Here is a 27659-nt window from a genome sequence, read left to right on the forward strand (position 1 = left end):
TGTGGCTGCGTTTGCTATATGTAAAGCGCCTTTGAATGTGTTTATCATGAAAAGGGCGCTATATAAATCTGATATAATAATAGAAATCTGGTATAATAATAATAATACATTGTTGGGAAGAATCAAACTTAGAAAAGCTTTGAAATATAGCAGAAGCTGTGGCATTGTTTAATTTCGGGGTCACGGGGATATGAGTCAAAATGAACTGGAAGTTTGTTTGTTTTCAAAACATCTTGATTAGTTTTGAATTCATCATGTGTATTAAACCAGAATCAAAATTGTGCCTAAACAATACTTTAGCAACGCAATTGATAAATTCAAAACTAAAGATGTTCTGAGTAATTAATAAAAGGTCTCTATTACCAAACCTTGAGATTTATGATATGAATGGTATTATCTTCTGATATCAAGGAAAACCAATGTTTAATGTTACGGACCAAACTGTAGGCTTATAATTATAGTATATGCAGTTGAAATGTGAGTGTTCTGGAGAGACTATATAAAGCTATTGCATTCGAGCATTTTATTGGACACTGCCTCTAGAAAGCATGCTGAAATGTTTGGTAGCAGTTGGCCATTGCATCATACTGCATAGATTTATTACCTGGGAACAAAATACATTGGTTCTGTTTAAAAAATTCCAATGTATTCCATCCCTAAATGGGAACCTTTTCACCATAATTCATTTAATCCAAATAATACACTTATCTCTCATACACTTCCGGAGCACTAGCTCTTGGTGGAATTGAAATGAAAAAAAAAAACACAGAAAAACTAAGTTAAATATTCATTTAACTTAATTAAAATAATAACATATGAAATGAATAGAACAGTCAACACATAGCAATTAGAACTCTATAGCATGAGTGTATGGACCAGTTGTTAGTGTAGAGAACACTAACGTCTCATGTTTGTTGCCATAAGTCCCAGCTTCTACCACCTTGTGTTGTTCTTTACATTTTACAGATTGTGTCATATACAGCCGGCATAGCTGAACAAATTTTGTGTATAAATTGAGTCCATTCTCTCTGTTGACTTTCCGATGGTACTGCATTCTCTTCCCCTTCAGGTTGCCTCCGAGAGTTGATTGTGGAACGACCAGAACGTCTCCTGGTAAATCTAACACTGACACAAGTTTACCAGTCTCTGTCTTACTTAAACGGGCGGTTAGAACTGTCTTCACTGAAATATAATATTACAAATTAAGCAATGAGTCATGTGGAAACTACAATATTACCATTTTTATGAATTCTTCGTGAAAAAGAAACCGACAGGGAGGGAAACGGAGCGTAGAGGAGTGACCGACCGAGGTTTCTTCTTTTTCTCGAAGAATTCTCTTCATGGACTCTATCTGACATAGTGTGAAATCAACGTTTGACCTATCAGAATTGCAGACTCAGTCGTGTTCATTTAATTGACGTTTACAAATGATATAGGATTCTCCGCCTCCCTTTGACTGACACCTCGAACTAACAAAAATGTGTCGGCTTCCTTTGAAATACGATGAAGGGGCGGTCTTTGGCACGCATGCGCATTCAGTCGACGCTCTTCAGCGTGTAGAGGCGCTGCTACAGTCACACTAGTCTTCAGGAATAAGAAGCCACACTATTTGAAAAATAACTCGCTCTGATTTGTCAAAAAAGTAGGTTGCACACTATTAATATCAGGGGGTGGAAATATAGTGTCTACTCTGTGTTTGGAAAATTGTGTCCTGTTGATGACATTGTTGGTTAATCTTGGATTTGAAGTAACTTAACATGAATGACTACAATAGAAAGAAGACATGTTACATGCCAGACCAAGATCCTTAGCTTAAAGGTCAAGGTCATGCTTAAAGGTTGAAAATAAGGTCACTGATCTTGCACACACTGTAACTTGTTAAGTATACACATGTATTCAAATTTAAATAATCAGACAATGTGTCAATGCAGGTCAAAGATGGTTTTCAGTCTATAACTTTATGAAAGGATAGATATTCAAATAACTTGGCATAAACATAAACATCACAAGACCATGTGTCAAGTACAAGATACTTAATTTAAAGGTCAAATTTCTTAAGAGGGCATTTTTCTTATTCGGTCCTCATTCACTGTAATCCTTTACTAGATCCTTAGCTCAAAGGTTAAGATCTGTCTTAGGGTTCAGTCTTAATGTTTTAATTATCAAAGTGTCTTTACTGAAAGGACGCACATGCACTTCTGTGTCTTAATATCACATAGTGGAGACATCCATGTCTTGCAGACACATTACTAGTAATTAATTTCATTTCATTTAAAATCTTCTCTACAACTAAACAAGCATCAGTAAAAGTGAAAAGAATCTTGTTCCTTCTAAGAGGTTCTCATCTTGAACAAATGCATCATTTCTTTTGCACAACTGTAGACATATCAATATTTCAATGTTCAAGTGAGAGAAGGTGGAGAAATTAGATGTTTGATCTGAAAAATGTCTAAATCTTAAATGTTTGTTTATAAATCAAGAAATTAGAAACATACCAGAGATGGGTATATTTACTAGCGTCATACATTGGGAATTTTATTTTGAACACTGATCATAACTGGCTTGATTTACAACTGCAAATGGATGGTGAACAAAACTGTTTGTAATACACATATGCCACCCATGATGGTATGTCTGAATTAACTCTGTGTGTCATTTCAGTCTCAATTATGCATTGAACTTGAGTTTTGACCTAATCATCAGTAAAACAATAGGGTTCACCTACTGACCATAGACAAGCATCACTGTTTGATGGTTACATGCCCAAGCATTTATTAGCTATAGATACTAAACCAATTTAAGTCACAAGGTCACTGTGACATCATTGACCTTGACTACCAAAACAATAGGGGTCATCTACTAACCACTGACAATCAAGCTATGGAGTTTGAAGACCTTTGGCCCAACCATTCTACTGCTACTGATAAGAAACAACTTTTGTCTCAAGATCACTGTGACATTGACCTACTGACCTTCAAAATCAATAGCCATTAAACGTCATCTACTGAGCACAGGCAATCATCTTTTTTAAGTTTGACAGTCCTAGTCCAAAGCAGTCTTCCGTTATTAAGTGGAACCAATTTACTGTGACCTTTGACCTCCTAACCCACAAAACGAATTGTACCCCCTACTTTTTCAAGTCTTGTTGCTGATATCACAACATTCCTATGAATCTGTACTTAATTAAAGTATCTAAAATTTCTGTAAAAGTGTGCATTTTTATAATTTTGAATAACAGACTGGGCTTAATTTAAAAAGCTTACCCATTTTTTCTACCATATCTTCAGTAGCACCTTTCATGAAGCAGATATAAACCATCACTCCTCGTCCTATCTGAAAAACAAAATTAAATGTGAACAAGAGATGTCAAACACGTATGCACACCATGATGGGTTGTCCCATTTTCAGCCCCCTGATCACTTTGACCTTGACCTTTGACCTACTAACCCCAAAATACTGAGTGAAATCCTATACAAAAGCCCAGGTGCACAACTTCACAAGCATTCTATAACAATCCTAATATGTTTGACAACTCCAGGTCAAACACTTTGAGGTATGCACGACACAATTATCAGATGGACAGACATTCAGACAGATGCATGGACAAAGGCAAATGTAAGTGCTCCTACCAAAAAACATTTTTGGGGCATAGAAACATGAACAGAAGAGCCCTTAGGCCCCGAGTCACTCATTCAAACCATATCTGATGACCTTGCTTTGTCCTTTGACAAGGTAGGAGCATGTTCCTCCAACACCAGGTTTAATACCTTATCTACTATATCACTGTTCCTCCACATAATCCCTTTTAAAATATTGCTACATAATTAGATTCCAATCATAAAGACAGTAAACATCCCTACCTCTACATGCTGCTCTTCTTGCGTATCTGTTCTTGGCTGGACCATTACCTTTGCTGAGAGGCACTGCTGTATGATGACTCGCGCCCTTACTTGTACTGCTTGTTCAGAGCCTGAGGCTCCACTGGACCCTGAAGCCATCCCGCTGCCTGCCAAAAATACATAAATGATTTTTATCTACTTCTGTTAGAATTCAACTTATATACATAAAATAAACTATACTAATATTAACATGATATTAACTTACTCAAATGTAAAACTAAGAGCAGGCATATAATAAAAAATCTTCCTGCTTACGAAACCTAATGTTTTGTTCACGAAATTTTAGTAAGTATGAACAGTCGACTTTACTTGAATGCGGAAAAAAAGACTGTAACAGTTAACTTAGCACAAGCAAGCAGAGTACAAGTAAGATGAAGTAGTATACAAATTTTAAATTTATTAGCTAATTGCATTTTTTTTTTAAAATGATTTTTGGTGCTTCTTTTCTTCGGTATCTTCTTTTACATAAATATCTTGGTCAGTATGACATTTTCACAGCTGTATCTGTTTCAACATTTTACACTGATGTAACAATTGAAGAGTACAGTCCTAAGACGTATAATAACAGAACTATTAATTGAGTTCTGCTCAACCCGGGGCTAAAGGGCGTAGACGGTAGCATGCATTTCCACTACCGTCCATGAACAGGCTCAATCAAACCGAGCCTGTTGTCGTGTTGAGCGACCTGTGGAGTTTCCACTTTTTCTATTTTATTATAACAGTAGCGTTCTTTGTGCCGGGTGGCGGCCGTAAAATGTCTCCCCGTACATTCAATCAGGGCTGTTATATTTCGCTCTTCTCAGATCGTTCAGCACGACTTTTATGTCGTGTTATTGGTACTGTTTAGTTTATCAACTTTAACATTTCGGCCTGGGTGGTTCCAATACTCCCGCTTTCATAGCTTTGGGTATTGTATAATCACCCCTTTGGATATGGTGCCTGCTTTTTAATTTTGTCTTTTGGCAGTTCCTGTGATATACAGGCTCCATAACCTCAGATCCCCTTTCTAAATTGCAGTTTGTTTAGTTCTGTCCATTGTTTTCTCGTTTAGGGCAAACCCATTATTCTAACTGGGGACTTAGACTTGCAAAGTCTGTTGAGATCAAATAATCTGTAATAATATTAGTTTCTTCATACTGACACTGATATTTTTTCAGAAAAACATTTTCTCTCTAGGCTTATCTCAACAGACTTATAAAATGCGATTCTGAGGTTATATAACATCATGAAGAGCCATTAGTAGCACTTGTCAATAGCCACACCAAACTGACCGGCAACAAGATTAATTAAATGAACTATTTCAATTGACCTGTACCAGACGTTTGTTTTTTCTCTAGAATAGAAGAAAGTCAAGCCTTTTTCCTGCAGAAGTAATTGGTTAGGCATTTATAGTTGCTGAATAGCTGCTGCTGAACTTTATTTTAACAATTCACATCTTTTGAATTTTTTTTTTTTTTTTTTTTTTTTTTTTTTGTCAAATTGTTTACATTTTTGTAGAAAATATGACATGAGCTTATGTTTTCAATATAATATCATTAAAATTTCTTTAGAAATCGCTAGTTAGTTTGACTTTAAGAAATGGTTACAAATGGAAATTACTTTTTCAAAAAAAGAAAATTGATGCATCATAACAATCAAGGCTGTCATTAACAAATTCTGCCTGTAACAGTTAATAAAAAATAATTAAAGGCTCATAATAAATCATTATGGACCTTTAAAACTACTTATAGTTTAAACTGCGCATTATACTTACGATTTACTAATTCAATTTACAAATTAAAGAAAAAATTTATTTTTATACTATCAATTTCTTCTTCTAATTAGAAACTGGGGGAAATCTATGTAGCCAGACGTTCTGTGCAATTTAAAAACTCAAATCAAATATTATGGCATAACCATTACTGTGGTCAAATAAAAACATTGACATGTTTTTTGATACCCTGAGATGTAGTTGATGGAAATACAAGTAGTATGAAATTTTACCCGAAACGGTGTATGTCATAATATTCTAGTGGCATTTAATGCAGAGGAAGATCCTATATGCACTTCCAGGCATTGTATCCGACAAGGGCAGATATCAGTCTATAACCTACATTTACCATTCTATTAAAAATATGTCCACAGGCCCATTACAAAATCCCCTTTTCCTCTTTCTGTGACCCCTGCACCAACCCATTTACTGTGGCTTATCTCAATAGGAATTCAACATTTAATTGGCATACCTTTGTATGTGTGTTGTTTGATTGAGGATAAATTACATATTATTGTACATTACGTTTTCATCTGTCTGTAATGTGTTATAACACATATTTTCATGAAATTTCCTTAAAACCATGTGTATTTACAATATAAATATTTCTTGCATAAGTTCTTTTGACGGCTTAATTTTCATTTTTTCTGTCAACAGTTGAACTTAATTTCATAAAAATACTACTTATCAAATACTGCAGACGTGATTATTTTTGCACAGAAACATTTTACCAAATCGCGAATCCAGTTAACCCTAATCATGCTGGACACAAACGATTCTTCCATTGCGACCAGTGTAGATCATGATCAGCCGGCACATCCGCGCAGTCTGATCATGATCTGTACTGTTTGCCATTCAGTCAGTATCTTTTTTGTTAAGCACCCCTTTTATAAGTAAATGGTGCCGTCCAAATTGAATGATGGATATGTTCATAATTATAAAAAATTAGCAGGATAAGGTGCACGTGTAACACATCTCAGTTTATATTAGGAAATGTAGTCTAATACCGTGTTCACACTAGCAGATCGGTTTTATTTTTATCTGGCACTAATTGGCTATAATTGGTATTGGTCATTTAAAACCAATCAAAATATAATCTAGTTTGTGTCCACACTAAGCAAAGAAATGTGGTTTAAATATATACATACAATGTTGGAAGTAAACAAATATTTTGCAATAAGCAAAAAGGGTTACAAAGAAGGAGACTGACAGAAACAAGAAGGAGTCATTAATGTTTAAACTTCTGTGTTCATCTAAAGATTTCTGTTCATTCCATCTATAGTCCATTTTGAGCATCAGCATGACTCCATATTGCAATCTAATGTTTTTGCTTCATCAACACTCCAATTGCTTTTGCCAGCCACAGCATCAATTGTATGATACAAAAGAGAAACACATGGTATTCTTCCGCCAAAAGGTAAAATCTGGGAATTTAGGATTATAAAACCAGTTATAACTCCCATTTGCGTTCACACTTGTAAAATAATGTAGTATTACTTTTTAATATAGTATTACTACTGTTTTGCAGATTAAATTGCCTTTTCGCCTTTTCTTAAATCGATAGACTTGTACCTTTAAGTCACAAAAGCAGTTATGCTGAAGTTATTTTTGGATCTCGTCTGTACAGGTAACTACGAATAAAAATATATTGAATGAACTTGTTTACATTGGCTGCATCACCGAGAAATGATGATTTAAATACTCATAAATACTGTTGGAACGGGTGTTTAACCGGATTGTAACAGATGTAGGCCTACCAGATCTAATCTTCATTTAGAATTTAAATGAATCTTGCCACAATGCACACTAGATCTACATTTAGGTAGCGTGGATGTGAAAAAAGACACCCTCTTATACATTACAGGCCTTTTTCTGCCTAAATTTCAGTACCTTTTGCTGCAGAATTTTCTTTTATATAATGTATCTCGTGTTTAGTTTTCACTATAATTATAAAACGTGCCTGACTCGAGTTGTTGTATTCGCTCATCATTGATTGAAGGGCATAAGATCGAATCCCGGAACCGACCATGCCTCTTAGTTGTAAAAAAAAAGTTTAAAAAAAGTTATTGTAATTCCCCTTTATACCCCAGTCACACATACGGCGCGGATAGCTACGTCTAGCTACGGATAGAAACGTAGTAATTCGTACCTGAGCCGTACCTCAAAGTAGTAATCAGTATCAATCCGTACCAACACTTGGTCGAAACGTATTCAAGACTTATCCCAAACGTGCAAGTTTCTCCAATTTTTGAACATGCACAAAAGTTTGAGTGACCGTAGCCATTTGAGCGTGACTTTAGTCCAACTTGGTTGAAACTTAGGTGGCAGGGGAGCGGTTTCGTAGTTTGGCCCCGGTCGATTTTCTGTATAAACAGGACAGGGTAGATATAAAGGCATATCTATCTTACTGGTTATTTATCATTATTAATTCTTTAATATATCTGGGAAATGAGGAACGGTTAATGATTCTACATGGCGGGTGTTTTAAAATTCCTAGCTCCGTACTTCCGGTTGAGGCTAAAACATAAACATCAGAACAAAAAGTCGGCCAGACGCTCGGCTGTCATCCATCCACTTTTTTTCAAGTGAAAATTAGGGAAATAAAGTGGTGGTTGGGAGACACATTCCACACCACCTGGGTATGCATCTATGTTCGCACTATACATATATGCTACGAAATTGGATTTAAAAATACAAAATGGATGAATGGCAGAGTTCAAAGTGAGGCCCGGTTAGGCTAATTTTGGTCTATAAAATTTGGGTGATTTGGCCAATTTTCACTACATCTGGCTTGGAAAGCGACAGGTGCATAGGACCGGAGAGTCGTCTTTATGTAGTCTATAGTATCTGCAATAGTCCATAGTAGTTTCAAAGAAAAATAAGCAAAAACGAGATTTCTATGGATATTTCAACACTGGTACCCACACGTCAATGTGGAATTCGCAAATCTGCACTCCCCTGCCACCTTATTCGTCCGTAGTTAATCGTACTCAACGTAGTTATCCGTACTGAAGCGTACCTTACCGTAGTTTGACATAATGTTAAAGATAATCGTGATGAAAACGCTGGCAAAACTTGGCCTATTTATATGAAACGTACCAACCCATTACTAAACCTTAATGCGAACGTAGTCATGCGAATTGATCCGTAGCTGAACGTAGTTATCCGAGACTGCCCGTACTTAAGCGTAGTTCAACGTTGTTCACCGCAGACCCGTCCACGCGCCGGGCAAGTTGCCAGGCGCAGTAAAACGTAGTTCGACGTAGTACGCCGTACCTATTCGTACTTATTCGCGTGCTGCATCTTTTTGTTCCCCGTATCTCACCATTTTTCCCGTACTTAGACGTACTGCTCCGTACATATCCGTGTCCGCACCCCACAGACCAAACCCATTCACGCCGTACCTCAACGCACGGACATATCCGTATGTGTGACTGTAGCTTAAAACACAATTAACGTTACACATAAAGTGCAAGCGATAAAACCAATAACTTTACACGACGGTGTGCTGTTATTTATCCTCAATTATTTTGATCCTTTTAGAGTGACTGTCACAAATATAAAACAAACTAAACATCGAATTATTTTGACTTTTGTGAGTCTTTAACTGGTTCTTTCCATGAATGAAGACAAGGCTTATCAACTGCCTGTATGTAATAGTGTTTTAACGACTTCAAATAAATAGTAGATAAATTCACATACACGTAAACCCCACCAAATAAGACCAAACAAAGAGCATGTTGTAAAAGGGTATTTCAAAGGAAATGATGTTTTATTCTGGCAGTGGCAAAAGCTTAACTTTTGAAATTGCCCCATTTGCATTTGATCTTTTCCATAATGACAGCACACAATGTACCACCTCTTGTGGCTCTTGTGAAATTAAAAAAGGAGGTGTGAAGGCAGTGTATTTATAGGATATATACAAAAGAAAAAATGAAGTAAAATATATGTAATAGAAAAATCTGGTTAAAGTTTTGCGTGCAAGTCTACTAGGCAGTGTTGCATATCAAATATCTAAGATCTAGGCCTTCTGGTTTATTTTTAGCAAATTTATGATGATTTCCCTATGTACAATCAAGTAACCCCTGGGGCTGGGTCAATTTGACCCTGGAGGGGGTGGAGGGGGGGGGGGTCAAGATTTGAACAAATTTTGTAGAGGTCCACCATGGCAACCAGAGTTCTGCATGGAATTCAATTCTTTGAACAATTTTGTAGAGCTTCACCCAAGGAACATTCCTGTGAAGTTTGGATGAAATTGGCCTAGCGGTTTATGAGATGTCGTTTAAAGTAAAAGTTTACGGACGGACGCCGGACGGTGAGTGATCAGAATAGCTCACCCTGAGCCTTCGGCTCTGGTGAGCTAAAAAAACTGTAGGATATGCAACGCGCGAGTCATACGTAGTCGAGTCATTAGCAAATTTCGCTGTACTCATCTTCCGAAATAGTAATACCCAAACTTGATCAATTATGTACCAGAAGTCTGTTTTTCTTGACCATGAAAGAAGCGCTGCCTTTCTTTTCCGTTTTCTTTAATTTCTGCACATAGAATACATTTGATTTTTTTTTTTTTTTTGATGTAAGGGTTAATTTTACCATAACACTTTCTTTAGGTGGAGTTTCCATAATTAACAATTAATAAAACCTTTAATTTATAAAAAAACATCCTGAGTTTATGTTAATTCCAAGTAATTATCCACATACAATATTTTCACACTTGCATTTACTATTAAACTGTTGAATCATGAATGGGCTCAATATTATACTTTTCCAGAAAATAACAACATCTTGGATGTTTTTTCAAATGACCCTTATCAAATTGGTAAGGAGAACTCGTCATTAGGTAGGATAGTTAATTGCCTTACAATTGATAGGGTTCTCAGTAGTTAACAGTTTACAGGGGTAATCTAGGGTTACATTGGCCAACTTTCACCAGGCTGTATGGTTCAGCCATCAGATAAAATGTGCTATTTTAGAGGCTTAAGATTTTCTTATTTTGCTTGCAGTATTTATATACAAAAATAACCATGCAGCCAGAGAGCCAGGCTAGTATTTGACATTTAGCTTGAAAACTCATCAAAATATAATCTAGTTTGCTTCCACACTAGGCAAAGAAATGTGGTTTAAACATGTACCTGCAATGTTACAAGTAAACACATATTTTGCAATAAGCAAAAAAGGTTACAAAGAATGAGGCTGACAGAACAAGAAGGAGTCATCAATGTTTAAACTTCTGTGTTCATCTAAGAATTTCTGTCCATCCATCTATAGTCCATTTTGAGCATCAGCATGACTCCATATCGCAATTTAATGTTTTTGTTTCATCAACACTCCAATTACTTTTGCTAGCCATAGCATCAATTGTATGATACAAAAGAGAAACACATGGTTTCTTCCGCCAAAAGGTAAAATCTGGGAATTTAGGATTGTAAAACCAGTTATAACTCCCATTTGCGTTCACACTTGTAAAATAATGTAGTATTACTTTTTAATATAGTATTAAACCCACCTCCCGAGGTAGTTTTAATGCTACATAATTCACGTTTTACACCACATATAGTGTGGACGCAAACAAGTTTAAAAAATAAACCCAAGTTAATATAGGATTAACAAGAAATATCTTTAAAAATGATGGTCGGCGAATTGTAATAAGGAAAGAAGTTTATGAAGTTTTCATCTAACATTCATCTTTCATCTAACATTTTTCAAATTGCAAAACTAAACACCGTAAATAAATCTGGAAGAGGACCTTATAATGATGCTCCAGACCAAGTATGACAAAGATCCACCAAGCTGTTCATGAGACGCTGTATAAAGGCATTTATAGTTTTAGCTCTAGCAGCCCATAAAAGGGGTTAAATGTCCCAGCTGAACAAAGTTGGCTGCGGGCCTAATAAGGATGCTACAAATCAAGTTTGATAAAAATACATGAGAAAAAAATCAATTAAAGGATTTTTTAAAAAATTTATTATTATTATTTATTTCTAAAATAGGCCAACTGATCCCGCTTTAACAAATGCATATTCGCTATTCATGAATCTTTGGACAATGGCGTCACACCTATAAAAAAGTGAAGGTCAAGCAAAACATACAATTGTGATTATTTCAATATTTCTGTTTCATAAGCAAAGTTTGACCGTAGTCATATCACAAAGATAAACTGTATGCAGCGTACCTTCATTTCAGTGTAATGAGATTCAGTCATTATATAGCATATATATAATAAAACAGATTTCAACTGAGTTCAATATTTGCATACCATACTAAAGAAAAATATTCAAAAAAAATAAATCAGTTAAATAATTTATAACAAATATATCAAAGCAAACAAGTACTCATTTTAATATGCAATCTGAATAAGTCACAAAAGCAAGAAACCTTTTCATATACAGACGACAATTGTAACAAGGAAAATCTTTTAAAAAGCACTTCTCTACATAAAAGACTCTTATCACACCCTTACTAGTATTCTTGTGATACGCAGACCGTATTCAGCTGTTTCTTTAATTTGATATATGTTGGTATTTGAACAGGTTTTTATCATATTTATTAAACTTACTTATCATTTTGAGATATATCAATATTCTTGCTAAATATACTGAGCCAAAGTTAGCTTTAAAACTGTGAACAGCGTCGTTTAGGACAAACGCTTTGTCTACATTTCACTCAGCGTAGCATAATCAACAGAGTGAAAGAAATTGACACTCTCGTCCAATCAGGTAGAGTGTTGCATAAATCTTCCATTCTGATAAATTATCTATAATGCGTTATCAAGTAGTTTGATTTGCAAACTGAAGTCACGTGGCATAGGTAACGAAAACGAATTTAGACGGCGTCGCCGAAAAACGTAGTCTGAACACGGTATTAATGCTATATTACAGAAACCACTTGACCTTTACATAATTCACGTTTTACACCACATATAGTGTGGACGCAAACGAGTTTAAAAAATAAACCCAAGTTAATGTAGGATTAAAAGCATATTCTGAACGCAGTATAATTATTAACATGAATCTGCATTGAGACTGTAGATAGGAGAATAATTTTGTGATTTATTGCAGAGATTAATCTACCCTCTGACATGAGTAAAAAAAAACTTTGAAGATATATTGAATAAAATGTATCTAATTAATTCACAAAAATGATTTGAAGGTATCTTGAAAGTATCTTGTTTTTTGGTGTTTTTTTTTTTTCGATTTCCAGTCTTCCAGTCTCTTCCCTCTTAGAATTAAACTGACAGTATTTTGATACATACATTTTCAAATTCAAATTGTAATTTATTTATACTTACTTGGGATCTTTTACAATTAGTGAAAATTTATTTCTCTCTCTATCTTACTCCTCAAGTCATAAAAGCAAAGCACTGCTTATTCAACTCTTGGGGCAGTCAGCCAAAGGTTACATTACATCATGAACAGGTTTGCAATGATCGTAATGAGATGGTGATTACTAGGGGGTATGAAATCTGTCCGTTTCAGAATCGCATTTGTCCAGTCGTTAGAGACAGAGGCAAGAGATATCGTAAATTTTTTCAGAAAGTGGTATCAGAGAGGATTGATTTTATGGCCAAGTGCTTTACATTTTATGACTCTATATACACTTTATGCTTTTAACGACTGATGCCAGTCTACTGGGGACTATACGCCGCTTTTCATGGAATTACACGCTAGTGTATCATTGAAGGTTTCGTGTGCACCGCCGTATGAATACATCTGCGGATGTTTCTAAATTGATTTTTGTACTTGTAGCATGTGTAAATGTTGAGTTCTGCTCAACCCGGGGCTAGAGGGCGTAGACGGTAGCATGCAATTCCACTACCGTCCATGAACAGGCTCAATCAAACCGAGCCTGCAACATTTTCGTTTTTGTCGTGTTGAGCGACCTGTGGAGTTTCCATTTTTTTCTATTTTATAACACATGATAGATTTATTTTATATCACTCTTTTGTTTATTATTCACAATGCTTAAGTCTATTCTAAAGACTTTTTTTCACTTTCATTTTACATATTTCCTTTTGTGAAGAAAGCAAGAAACTTTGCATATTACAATTTTGAAGTATGCTGAATCCAAAAAAGGAGGAGACAGGCGGTTCGCGGACCTCAATCAGATTAAAATGAGGCCCCAAAAATGGATCTATGTTTTATTATTTTCCGAAGCAATTTCCGAAAAAAAAGTTAATTTATGACCTCAATAAGTAATAATCGTTGAGACAATATTTATTCAGTTACATTTTATACACATTTGATATATAAGACACAGACAAATGACATGAATGAGGCCCTAAAAGTGGAAAAATTGTTTAAAAATCTCATTTACAGGATGACTTTATTTTTTTAGTATGAATATCAGATCACTTAAGTAAACAAAACTAATTGTAGTATTTAATGATATCAAATCATTATTTAAACGTTCGTTACATTTTGATGTTCATTAAGGGTATTTCATAAAACAAGTTCACATATACGTACATACTGTAATTCATATAATACGTACAATTTTCATTCTCATATCGATTTGACAGTACTAACACTGTACGTGGGGTACGGAAAGTTAGATTTCCCTATGAATATAATTATTAGGCAAATATATTTACATTAAAAAAAGAGGCTAAATAAGGGGTTATTTTGTGTTTTTCTTGTTTTTCAACATTTTATTTAAATCCCTGTAAAACTATCATATAAAACATAATTTTATGTTTTTCAAGACAATTATAATGACTTCAAGCTCAAGTGTACCGTCATCCCAATGCTTTCTTTATAACAAAAAAATGGGATGTGTACTAAATGTATTATTGTATTTATTATTGCTGGTTAATACCATATTTAATGATAAAAAGTTATTTAAATTTGATTCAGAATTCAAGTTTAGAATTACCCGTAGTCTTAATTCCGCTTTCTTGAAAAGAGCACTGGTATCGTATGAGATTGACTTTTGTACGGGTTGAACCAATGACCTACGTATTGAACTGGCAACACCTTTACCACTAGATTGCCTCTCCAACTGAACCCCTCCATAGAGCCCTTTGTTTATGTTTATAATTATACACGTTTCTAAAGTGCAGGGATTCACTGCAGAATCCCCAATAACGCAAATAGTTACATATAAAAATTTGCTACATATGAATATGATAATAACACAGATATAAAAGGAAGCCATGATGTATATATATTTGAAAGTAAAGATTAATCGATTAGTTTATAACAATGTCTCCTTAAAATAACTGATGTCTCCTTAAAATAACTGAGCTACACTTATCCTACATAAGCCTTTTGGACAAATAAGGAAACATGTGCGTGAAATTAGCCAGAGCAGCCAGATTAGCCAGAGTTCAGCCAGAGTAGCCAGAGTTTGTCAGGATACTGGTTATATGACCCAGGGAAGTGCCTACGCCTTTAGTATCTTGAACAATGGTTTGGGTCCAATCGCTAAGGTGACTATGTCTTAGACTAGCTGACAAACGAATGTAGAATGTCCTTTGTTAAAACGTAGAGCTGGTGAGACCAAATATCTCATATATAGAATTTTCCTCTGGCTACCTTGCCTAAATGATTCGTGTACCAATGATTCGTAAATGATTTCTATTATGAGCTAGACAATTTCATGGATCAGGCAAATCACTAAATGTTTCAAACTAACAATCTTCAATTAAAAATGATTAGCTCAAACTCCTATAGGCTGGAGACTCTATACTTGACTGGTCTTTTTGTTGAAGTTCCCGTTAGACAATGTCTTTGAATCAACAACATACGAGTCCTATCGCATAGATGCTCGGCCTCTGTCCTCTCAAACTCTATATGATGCCCTGACTCCTGGATGCTCAGCGCCTATATGCTATCATATGTAGCATTCAACTACCATATAGGTATATCCCCGATGCCTTGGCTGTACTTCGCCAATAATGCTGAACCTTCTATAAGCTGGAACTCTCCTACTATCTCAGTAGATTACCAAACTCTGGGTCTCTTTCTCAGCTTCCCGATGCTCAGAACTCTGGTCACTATGGCTGGCCAGAGTAGCCAGAGTTCAGCCAGAGTTTAGCCGGAGTAGCCAGAACTCTGGTTACTCTGAGTAGCCAGAGTTCAGCCAGAGTAGACAGAATTCTGGTTACTCTTGCTGGCCAGAATAGCCAGAGTTCAGCCAGAGTAGCCAGAAATCTGGTTACTCTGGCTGGCCAGAGTAGCCGAGTAACCAGGATGTCAATTGCTCTGGCTACTTTGGCTAGCCAGAACAGCCAGAATTTCCGAGATGTCCATTGGTTCTAGCTACCCTGGCTAGCCAGAATAGCCAGAGAAAATACTGTAATGCCTATTGTGAAATGACCCTTTTGGTACTCTCAGGTTTGATTTTTTAGTGTTTTATATGTATCAAGTGTATCATCGTACCACCGTGCATCGCGGTTTAGTATTAAATAAAAAGTCACGATTGTCCAAACGGAACGCCGTACATAACAGTGTGAAAATGGTGAAAAGTCAATTTACATTACTGAACAAAAGTGATAGGTAAGACTAGGTCAGATTAAATGATATAATAAATACATGGGTGATGTGAACGTCAAAGATAAGCGTTTAATTAACTTTTACTTTTGATCGTCAAAAAACATCGAAAATGAGGAAAAAGTTATTTTTTATCTTGTTCATAGATTTACTATTAACGCTTACATTTCATATAAACATAATAACGACCATCCATTAAACAGGCTAAAACTCATTGATGGAGTGGTCCAAACTGCTTCCATTTTTGAATGTATTTGAATTATACTTTTAAATAAAATGAATGTATGCAACCTTCATACGTAAAGCCACAATTTTTACTTTAGTAAGAGTCCCTTAAATTTGTGTTTTAAATTCTACATTATAATCCAAAACTAATCATGATAACATACTACTTTTGCAAGCGTATTTGTTTACGTTTTTACATATATATAGGGCACCGAATTCCTTTTCACTAGCACTACTCGTTGTAATTTTATGGCAATGTTGCGTCAATGACACTGCCGTCCGTTCCTGTATCAGCAATTCTGGCATAGAATTTTATCATTATATCAAAAAATTGAATGAGATTTGAAGGCATAAACTGTATGTTTATGACGATGAAGAAAACATCACTGATTATGCCGAGTATAGCTTCCGTTCATCCGTATTCATCCGTTTTTCATATTATTAAATCAAGACGTTTACTAAACATGATGAATAAATAAACGTTTTTTTAAAAAAGTTGCTCGAGATGTGGAATGCAAAAATTCACTTCCCTGTTTATTGTTAGGTATGTTTGTATATCTGGCGACATATACATCACTGCTATCAAGTAAAACATGACATGTTTCAATGATAATGTAAATTTTATATTGGCTATTTTCAATTCTGATTGTATAAAGGGGAGCGTTAGTACTGGTTTTTCAAGGAAGCGGAGTCAAAAGTGGTTCAAACAACATATAAGCTTGAACCTTTTATCACAATCGAGCTATAATAAAATAAGTATAAACTAACTCTGTCTATATGTTTTGAGTGAGACTCAAGCACTTGTATTTTATAAAAATGATAAAAAGTTCAGTAAACTATAATATCTAAAACACGCGCCTTCTTTTGCATATTTACAAACTCCCACTTACTACTCAATTAACGAAACGTCGCGCTAATATTACAAACGTCAACGTTCGAAAAGTGACCGTTTTATTTAGATGACGTCGTGAACGTCTTTGGCAATTTTGAATTTATAGTATGGCAGCGGAAGGGTTAATGATTACCATTATATATTGAATGGAACTCATACACTATACTTGAATGTTTTAGCTCGTGTCACTGTGTGACAAGGTGAGGTTTTGTGATCAACTTTTGTCTTGTATATCAGATTGAGTCAGGCTCTTTGACTGAACTCAGTACTTATTCCATTTTATATTGTAAAACCTTAAAAATCTTCTCAAGTATCACAAGACCCAGAGCTTAGATATTTTGCAAGAAGTATTGGCAAGTACATCTCTTTCAAAATTGTTCAAATCATGGACTCCGGTATCATATTGGATCTGCCTTGGGGCTTTAAGTTTCACATAGAGTAATGAGGGCAAAATATGTGTATTTCGGGTCTCCTTGAAAAAAAAAGTCTTTTCAATTTTGTAAGTTTTAAATACTATGGATCCGTGGTATAAATGCATTTTACTTTACAATAATGTAAATTTGGATTTTGAACGGTAATATATATTATCAAAATTTATAACTTCATATCCATAATTTAGATTTTAACTTGTGTTTGGACAAGAGCCGTAATCCCTAGCCGCGGGGCATGTCAGACAATCAGACACCAATCCAATTAGTAACCATAATATACAGAAATATGTCAACATTCGGTTAACTTATTGTCAACCGCGTTATTTGACGATGCTTGATTGGGGTTTATCATGTTCTGATATGCAATAATTACAATAATTGCAGCCAAATAATATGTTTTCATATTTGCCCATTACTTTTAAGTGAATTATGTGAAAAAAAGAGGGAACTCGAAAAAAGAGTAAACGGCAAAATTTAATGTTTTAATGTGAACATGTAGTTCTATATGTTAATCAACTTTATGTTATGTTATGTTTTAATCAAAGAAGTATATTTTTATAGCTCTTTGTTTTAATGCAGTAAATAATTCTAGTAGTGAAAATTAGTATTAAATGAATTAAAAAATGAAATATTTTTTAATTTAAACATGTAATTTGAAATAACATTTTTTAATATTTAATCTGACAAAGTAATGACATTAAATACGGAATTAGATCGACACACATGTCTATCTAATTCAGACACTTGTACCAGTTTATGTCATCAGTACACGTGTATTAAGACGGGCAAAAATTTCAAAATTAGTAAATTCAGTGATATTCAAACGTTTAGGGAAGCAAGAAGACATAAAAATTACTTATACATAAACTCATTGAAAGAAATATTAACTTTTCTAGTTTACTTCAATAACTTAATAAATGTTGTGAGATGAGTATAAATATGAGAACATATCATTTAAAAAGACCATGTAAAGCTTAAAATCTGTCATTTCTTACAGAAATCAGTGGGACTCGGGATCAAAATTAGTTACTTATTTCAAACGCTTAGGGAAGCAAGAAGATCATAATTTATTTTATTAAAAATTATTTGAAAGAAAATGTAAATATTGCAGATTACTTCAATAACTTAATAAATATTGTCAGATAATGCTTTTGATGTCATTTGACGTGTTAAAGATTTTCCCTTTCTATATTTCAATAGGCGTAAATTGACCGATAATGCTAATCGGTACACTCGATAAGCTGTTTTCAAGGGAGACAATTTCGCCAATAAGCCAGCTAATTGGCTTAGATTTCTGGGTATGGTCTTAAAGCTAAATGAATTAGCTTAAAGCTAAATGATTCTTATCAATTAGTACGACCCTGACGCTAAATATAGTAACTAAGATGTGGCCGGTCAAAATACCTGTTACATACTCAGCACTCATCTTGCAAGTTGCTCGCATCTAAACTCTCTAAAAATATCCAGTACAGCTATTGTCTTTTCCAAGTACTCATACAATTAAACCTGTCAGTTTGGCAGAATATCGCAGAATTCACTAAATCACTTATTTACATCAATTTTGTAACCGTTAATGCGTTATTTCTAAAAGAGAAAAAATGACTCCTGGTATCAAGGTTATAACACACTAAATAGTTCTTGTTCTTTATTCTATATAAAACTGACATATTTCCAATGACCGCAGCACACATCAGGACCCATTTTAAATGTCTGTAACTTACATTTTCTTGAAGAAAGTTGTGAGTGCTAACTAAAAATCAAAAGAAAAGTGGGGGTCATGTTTGATGCAAGAAAATTAATTTCAGTCCAACACACAAACTGCAAAATCAGCTAAAAAATGAGACCCCAAATTATACTGGTGGTGTATGATCTAAGTTTCTATGAAAAATTTTGTCATGTTGTTATTTCATTATGAAAATGCTACCTACATGTCAAGCATAGATCTGTCATGTGATTTTAGCAAAAAAAAAATGCAAAGAAAATAAGGAAAATAGCTCTACAGAGCAAAAACACTGAGGACTATTTGTATCCGCCGTTATGCGACTACCATTTTTTTCGCGCCATTTTCTATTTAGTGTCTGTATGCCTCAAGCGATCGTTAGACTCAGATAAATAGCTAAGATACTACCTGTTTATATGTCTTTTCAAGACAGATTGTAGATGTCTGAGTAAAAAAAAAACTGCTGAAGCATTTGGTGAAGTTTATGTATCTTAAAACAATCAGAACAAAAATGAAAAGTATAGAAAAATGTCATTCGTAATGTCATGTAATGTAATTTCAAAAAAGGGTACTAGGCAATTGTTTTAAAGGGAATTCCGATAGTTTTTTATGCGCATCTTTCTGCGCAGCCGACACTTTCTATGGAAAACTGAACTGAAGTCAACATTTGTTGAAACATGTTACAGACAGTCTTAAATATGAGGAATCTTGAATGAAATAACATTTTTGATAAGTTTTATCAGTAATCAAATGTTGATACTGGTTTATGTTGTATTGACAAGTATCATGCCTGACCGGTATCTTGCTATTTTTGTGGTTGTGTTTTCACATCGCATTTTAGTACAAAGACAGTGTTGTTCATATAATGTAAGATAATTGACTTAGTACTGATAAGACAATATCACCTTTCAGATTATTTTGTATTCAATTATAGAAAGAATTAAGAATTTTTTAAACTTTTTTTTTAACTTCTAGCAGACATACATGTAATCAATTTGGCCAGGTTCGCGCCATTTTCCGTCCGAACAGGTGTTGTATTCTAGCGGTCTTAACATAAAATTTAGCCTGGTGACCCATATATTTTTAGCCATTTTTATGCTCACAATACAATTATCTATACACAAGAAAAACAGGAAAAAAATCTATGAAAGAGTTTTTTCAAAATTTAAAAAAAAATTCTTCACTATGGGTATTTTTCACTGAAAAAAGTTCACAAAAGTAAATATGAAACAATATTTTTTTTTCATTTTTACCCATTATTGTAAGGATAGAGTATTACAATTATGACTATGATATCAAATAAGTATATAATAAAATCTGTAAAAAGAAAAAACTTTATTGTGCTGTCTTAATGTTTATTCTGGTTGGTATTTATAAAAAAGCAGAAAATTATGAAAATGTTGAAAAATCGCTAGCAGTTTCAGCAACAGTGGGTGTGTTCAATACATTTTTTTCACAAAAACAAGCCTGGTGACCTATTGTTTATATTTGTTCATTGTTTTCAGCACAAAATTTCCTATCATATATGTGAATTTAAAAAAATTCTATGAAAGGAAAAAAACTATAGGAATTCCCTTTAAAAAGACTAAATTATTCAATGTCTTGGATAGTATATATTCATTAAAAATTAGTAAAAGGCTTTCACCGGAAACTCTTGACCTTTTAAATTTTTTGAAATATAAAACTGACAAGTTATCGTAGCTCTGGAATTTGGTAATCAACAGTCTGGCCGGTGCATATAAAAGGTCTATGTACTAGACATACAAGAGGTGAGGCGGCAGAGCCACCAACCGTGGTTCTGCCAACGTGAGACAAAAATACTATTATGCCTCGTTAGGTTACCTTCCAAATATGTAGATTTCATGAAAGACAACTTCAACATAATTAGTTCTTAACATTTTATAGTAGCTAAATATTATTTGAAAGATGGACACTGAGACAATAAAAATTACTTGTATTAAAAGACTTTCTTTAACTACCTGAAATCAAATAAACATCAGAAATAAACTATTGTGTCTTCAATCTTATATACAGATCAGCTCACGCGGAAAACCCATTCTACTCGATCCTCGGAGGATGGCCAAAACGAGTACCAAGGCTCCGACTCGAAGTTTCTTCGAGTCAGCCAATTTCCGTCAAGGAATTTCGCTATCTGACTCCGAGGATTTATGTGAAGTCACTCGAAGGAAATCCTCGAAGTGACTCGAGATGAAATCCAGTTAGCGGAATACACACCTATATTGGTTTCTTTTGTTTCCGAGTCACTTGACGGAATTCCTTCGAGTGACTCTGAGACATATAATTAATTACCTATACAAATTTAAATGAGCATTCGAGTAACTTCGAGTACAGATTTCAGATTACTCGTAGCAGTGTGATTATATTTAACATAGTGATACGCGAAATAACACAGAATTTGTAAATTAAAATAATACTGAAGTATTCTATTACCTTACTTTAAAATAAACCATTTTTTTCTGTTTACTTATGATAACTTTTTTTCTTTCTGAGTGGATACTGCAGTAGTATTTTTATCCTATTTATAATTCCTTCCAAATGAATTAAAGGAAGACCACTTTTATGATGAAAATTAATCATTTCTCCTCCTATAATTTTCATTAACTAATAAAGGTCACTTTTCTTTCACGGCCATTATCTTAACGTTTATCTAGTATTATATAGTTTCTAATTTAGTCCATTTTACATCGATTTATTTCTAAATTCAATTTGCACTGTCAGAAACTATATCAATATAATATTTAACAAATTACTATTCTTTAACGGTAGTTATTTGAAATTCTGTTTAGTTTTATATAATACTTAATACATAACAATTTACTTTTCTAGCGGGCGTAATTTTAAGGTTTACTAAAGAAGTATAAAATACACAGAAAGGCAACTGCCTGTAATGTCTCGTATTTATTTTTATAGCTCTTTGCATAAATTTACTTCTAATTCTAATTCGAATGTATTTCAATATCATACTAAACAATTTACTTTTAGCGGATGTTATTTTAAAGTTTATCTATTTATAAATTATCTAACTTTAGTGCATAAATTATTACACACCTTTTTCCTAAATTTAATTCGCAAAGTCAGAATTTATTTAAATTTCAAAATTTAACAAATCACTTTCCTTAACGGCGGTGACTTGAAAGTTTTTTCATTTCGTATGATTAATAATTTAGTTTATTATATATAAATATACTTCTTAACTAGTTCGCATGGTCAGAAACTATTTCAATATCAAAAATTCACAACAGTTTATTACATTCAATTAAAAGAACAAGCTAATTAAGAAACAATCCGTCCAAGTAAAGAAAATACTGCCTCGAAGTTTCGTCAATCATCTCGCGGCACTCGAAATGACCGGTTTATTGTTTATTACAGACTCGGAGTCGCGCGAGTGGCCATAAATACCGGAAATCATTATAGTGTTACCTGTATTATTTCGGCTCGGAGTTCCGTCAAGTAATTTCTCGGAGTGACTCGACGAAATTCCGCTAAAGTAATAAAACTATAACAGTCGGTACTCCGAGTCAGAATTAGGCAGTACTCGGAGAAATTCCTCGCTATGCAAGATTTTTCCTTCGAGGAAAAACGGAAAGTGGGTTTTCCGCGTGAGCTGATCTGTACGTGTGTGAAAGTTCTACCACAGGTTTTACAAGTCTGGTAGCACTGGTGTCATGTGGATTTTAGAGGCCATTACGCTACAAGCAGGTTTTTGGTATCCGAGGACCAGGATGTTCTCTGTGAGATTGTTGCGGCCACGTATTACACGAAGTACTCTGCCACTATACACCACGCCGAACTGAGAAGACGACACGAGCCACTAGATATTCAAAAACGCAAGTAGAAATGCCTATTTTCCTTTTAAAAGTTTTGGGCATATTTTGGGAGAAAAAAATAGTTGAATTCAATCCAGCACGAAATGCAATTTAAAATTAAAACTGTTACTGAAAAGTTTGCCGTAATAAAATTATGTATCATATCAGATTTATGTATAGAAATATTTACAAATCTTGTAGGGTAGGCGAAAATCAAATAAAGCAACATAAAGCAAAACACTGAAATATATAGAATTTGAAAACTCTGTAAATTAGCTAAATCGGGCAGACGAAAGCTGTCAATATATTATGGTTATAAAACAATTGAAATATTACTTTATAAATACATCGCCATAGGGTTTTTAGGTTGTTTGATTTTTGACAAACCTAATATATGATTTTTTCAAAGGTATGCATTATCAAGCGATGCCTATCAAGAAAGATATTATAAGATGAACAGTAGAGTAAACTAAATTGTTTACAAATAAAGTAGAAAAATACAAAAAAAGAGAATAAAATGAAATTACAAATGTAAAGTACATGAAAGATTATGCTGCTGGCAATTTATCTGTTTGAGGATTTTTTTTGGTTAAAATTACAAGCTGTAGTAGGTTGTGATAAAGTTAAAAGCAAGTTCAGTTGTCAAAGTAACGTGTGGGAAATGTCATTTATGTTATAAAATTCAGATTACACCTGTCAAATATTAGTTAACATGTAGGTAACTGGTCAAATTTGCTTCTGGCAGTTCGCATGTCAAACTATATTTTAACATACCTGTTTTCAATTTGAAATTCATAAATTTAGATTATACTTGTTTTAAAAGTATTTTGTCATCATATTTTTTTGGAGCATTGTTTAGATAAAATGTTTGTATGGGGTTTACTGTTTCAAAAGAATGAAGGTTCGGATATTGTGATTATAGTAAATGTAACGTGGCAGAAACTAAGACCACGGTAGACACAGGAAATGTGTTTGATGATGACCTGTGAGCAGTGACTCACAAAGAACACTAGATTATTGTTATTTTAGGTATAAAGGCCGTGCAAACAGAAGCATGGGAAACCTATAGAATATACCTACGGAATAGTAGATAATATGTTACGTAACGAACGTATATTTTTATGAGCAGTGAACAATATATATGCATTTTGTCAACGTTTTGTTTGAATTAATATGTTGATATTTTATCAAATTGACACAACTGATAAGTTTTCATGTTAACTGAGCTTGTTGCATGTGTACAAGTTGACGAGTAGTGTGGAACATTACTAAAACTTAATAGATATGTAGAGAATATATCTTTTATGTGCATAAGTTATACATACGAAAAGTTAAAAATTATTCGTAAGAAAACGATAAGACCAAAATTTGCTTAAATGACACAGTTAATCAAAATAGAATTTAAAACGCATGGTAAAATAAATGTAAATGAAAATAGAAGATGATTAATATCAATATTTTTCTAAGGGCAAACTTTTTTAATAAGGCCTTTCTCCAGCTGTCAGAAAGTTGGTATGTCATGTCCTCTTGTATTGAAACCGTATAGATCTAAATATAAATTACACTATATTAATATTAAGAAAGTAATAAATTGGGTGCAACTATTTTGTTCAAAATCTCAAAAACACGTAAGGGGAAAGGAAAATGGGCGAAGACACTTGCTATGTGCATAAAAATGCTGTGCAAATTTGTGAAAAATCAGAAGTCATCATGGAAAAAATAAATAAAATGCAAAGTCACACCGGAATTTCTCTGGGAAAAAAAGAAGAAAATAATTCATATTCAGAATGGGGATTTCTTCGAGCTCATGACGAGGATTTCTTTTTTTCGAGTAGTGAGTTTCGAGTTAAAAAAGTGAGTTTCGAGTTAGAAAAGTGAGTTTCGAGTTAAAAAAAGCCAGTTTCGAGTTAAAAAAAGTGAGTTTCGAGTTGGAAAAGTGAGTTTCGAGTTAGAAAAGTGAGTTTCGAGTTAAAAAAGTGAGTTTCGAGTTGGAAAAGTGAGTTTCGAGTTAAATTTTAAAAAGTGAGTTTCGAGTTAAAAAGTGAGTTTCGAGTTGGAAAAGTGAGTTACGAGTTGAATTTTAAAAAGTGAGTTTCGAGTTAAAATGGGAGTTTCGAGTTGAATATAAAGTGAGTTTCGAGTTAAAAAAGTGAGTTTCGAGTTAAATTTTAACAATTAATTATGAAATACTTATTGAGTTTAAATAAAACAGTCTGCAATATAAAAAAAATAACTAACTATTTAACGGGAATATATTTGTACTGGTTTGTGACGCATACTCTCGAGACAGAAGTGCAGTATATTGCATCATATTATACGCGGGGGCCCAAGTATATTCAAGCTAATATAGAACAGTTTTATATCTCTAATAAGACATTATTACACTGTCTATCAAAGCAAATCTTATAAGAGACGACTGTTTAAAGTGTTAAACAGTTATAGAATTTTTACCCTCTCATGATTTTGATAAAACTCATTCTGTCATTTATTTGCATTGTATCTATCTGCTGATTTGTATAGATGATAAATCTTAAATCTAAATAAATTCTTCGTTCTTTTCTGTTCTGTTCTGCTAATATCTATGCCAAAATTGAATTGCCACTATTAGCACATTTGACATCCCCAATGATCAGATTAATGTTCGATTCTGACGATAAAGGCTACTTGAAATAACTATTGTTTGGCCATTAGTTAATGGACGAGATTGGTTACTTGATGTGAATCATCAGGTAATTAAATTTAGTGGACAAGATGTTTTGGTTCCTCACACCATTTTGGTCTCGGAGGTCAAATAACTGTTATTTATGAATTGATATTTATTAATTATCTGTTTGTTTATTATAGTCAAATCTACATACATACATATATACAATGTATTCATATACAAAGACACCTAAAACTAGGCATGTTCAAAATCTAGCCTGCCCTGGCCTGGCCCGATGTGTCCAATTTTTTAACGGGCCAAGCCAGGCCAGGCCATAGCTTTCAGAAAAGTGATTTCTATAGCATGTTTACAATCTGACTTTTGCAACTTATTATTTGAGGAATAAGTTTGGATATTTCAGACATTATATAAATACATTAGCTGACCTATTAACTGTTCAGTTGAACTTTTAATGAGTGTTTGGTTTAATCAAGCTGATGTTCAATTTATGGATGAGTAATAAAAATGGTATTCATTGTGGGGCTTATAATTGGTCAACGTGTTGGCATTTTAGATTATTTGATAGTTTTCTAACAAAAAAATTAATGGTGCATCTAAGTTTTCTTTTCACTTCCTTTGATAAAGTCACGAGAGCTATTACAGAGCTGAAACCCTCCCCCACCCCACCACCGGCGCCGGTGTAATGAAGTATTTCGACCCCCATAGAATAACGACCCCCCGGTCATTATTCTATAGAAAATGTGACTCCTTTCCTGTAAAATATTGACTCCCCTTATAAAAAACTGACTCCCTTTGAAAACTCTATAGAATAACGACCCCCGGTCATTATTCTATAGAAAAACTGACCCCTCCAAGTAAAATACTGACTCCCTAAAGATGACTCCCTTCGAATCTCATAGAATAACGACCCCGGTTATTATTCTATAGAAAAAGTTACTCCTTCCATGTAAAATACTCACTGCCGAAACTCTCATACAATATCGATTCCCGGACATTATTTCATTTAAAAAAGTTACTCTTTCCGTGTAAAACACCGGCTCCTAAAAAGACTCGACGATAATATCTATTAAAAAGTGATCCCGACCAAACCTAACGGACAATTTTACTAGATCTACAACTCTAATACCCTCCATTGCCAATAGTTAACATTTTGATTGTACTACTACTACTGGTGCCGCTACTTCTATTGCTATTACTACATGTACTTCTTCTTCTTTTACTAATACTACTACTACTTCTACTACTACTACTACAACTGCTACTACTGATACTACTATACCTGCTTCCACTAATACGTCTTGTACATCTACCTCTTCTTCTCCTGCTGCTGTTGTTGCTGTCACTTATTCCTCTGCTGCTACTGCTGCTGCTGCTACTGCAACTGCCACTACCACTGCCACTACTACTACTACTACTACTACTACTACTACTACTTCTACTACTACTACTACTACTACTACTACTACTACTACTACTACTACTTTCTATTGTTGCCGCTACCGTACTTTACTGCCACTGCTAAGTATTGCAACTTCTATTAATACTAAGTTCTATGCTAGCAGTTACTTGTGCAGTTTTCTTCTGAAGAATTACTTCATACCGAAGTTTGCAAGGATTATTGACACTGGTGTGTTTTGTCAACGTATTGTGAATTGTTATTTTCCTGAAAAAAAAATGTATACACCAAGATACAGCGTCTAGAAATAGAATCCCTTTTCCCGTTGCGGAATGCTCTGATTTCTGTGTCAAGTGATGGTATC

The 27659-nt window shown here is 34.0% G+C and overlaps 1 protein-coding gene across 1 annotated transcript in view; it reads right to left on the reverse strand.

The window, feature by feature from the left end:
• Positions 1–772: 772 nt before the first annotated feature.
• LOC123534148 (D-aminoacyl-tRNA deacylase 2-like) overlaps positions 773–27659 on the reverse strand; it is a 42547-nt gene continuing 15660 nt past the window's right edge. Inside the window, exons 2-4 of the mRNA XM_045316247.2 lie at positions 3861–4006; positions 3264–3333; positions 773–1182 (exon numbers count right to left, since the gene is read on the reverse strand). Of these exons, the coding sequence (XP_045172182.1) occupies positions 848–1182; positions 3264–3333; positions 3861–3998 (543 nt within the window). The 5' untranslated portion in view covers positions 3999–4006 and the 3' untranslated portion in view covers positions 773–847. The remainder of the gene's footprint in view (positions 1183–3263; positions 3334–3860; positions 4007–27659) is intronic.

The sequence above is a fragment of the Mercenaria mercenaria genome, chromosome 1, assembly GCF_021730395.1.
Source record: "Mercenaria mercenaria strain notata chromosome 1, MADL_Memer_1, whole genome shotgun sequence".
NCBI classification, from domain to species: domain Eukaryota; kingdom Metazoa; phylum Mollusca; class Bivalvia; order Venerida; family Veneridae; genus Mercenaria; species Mercenaria mercenaria.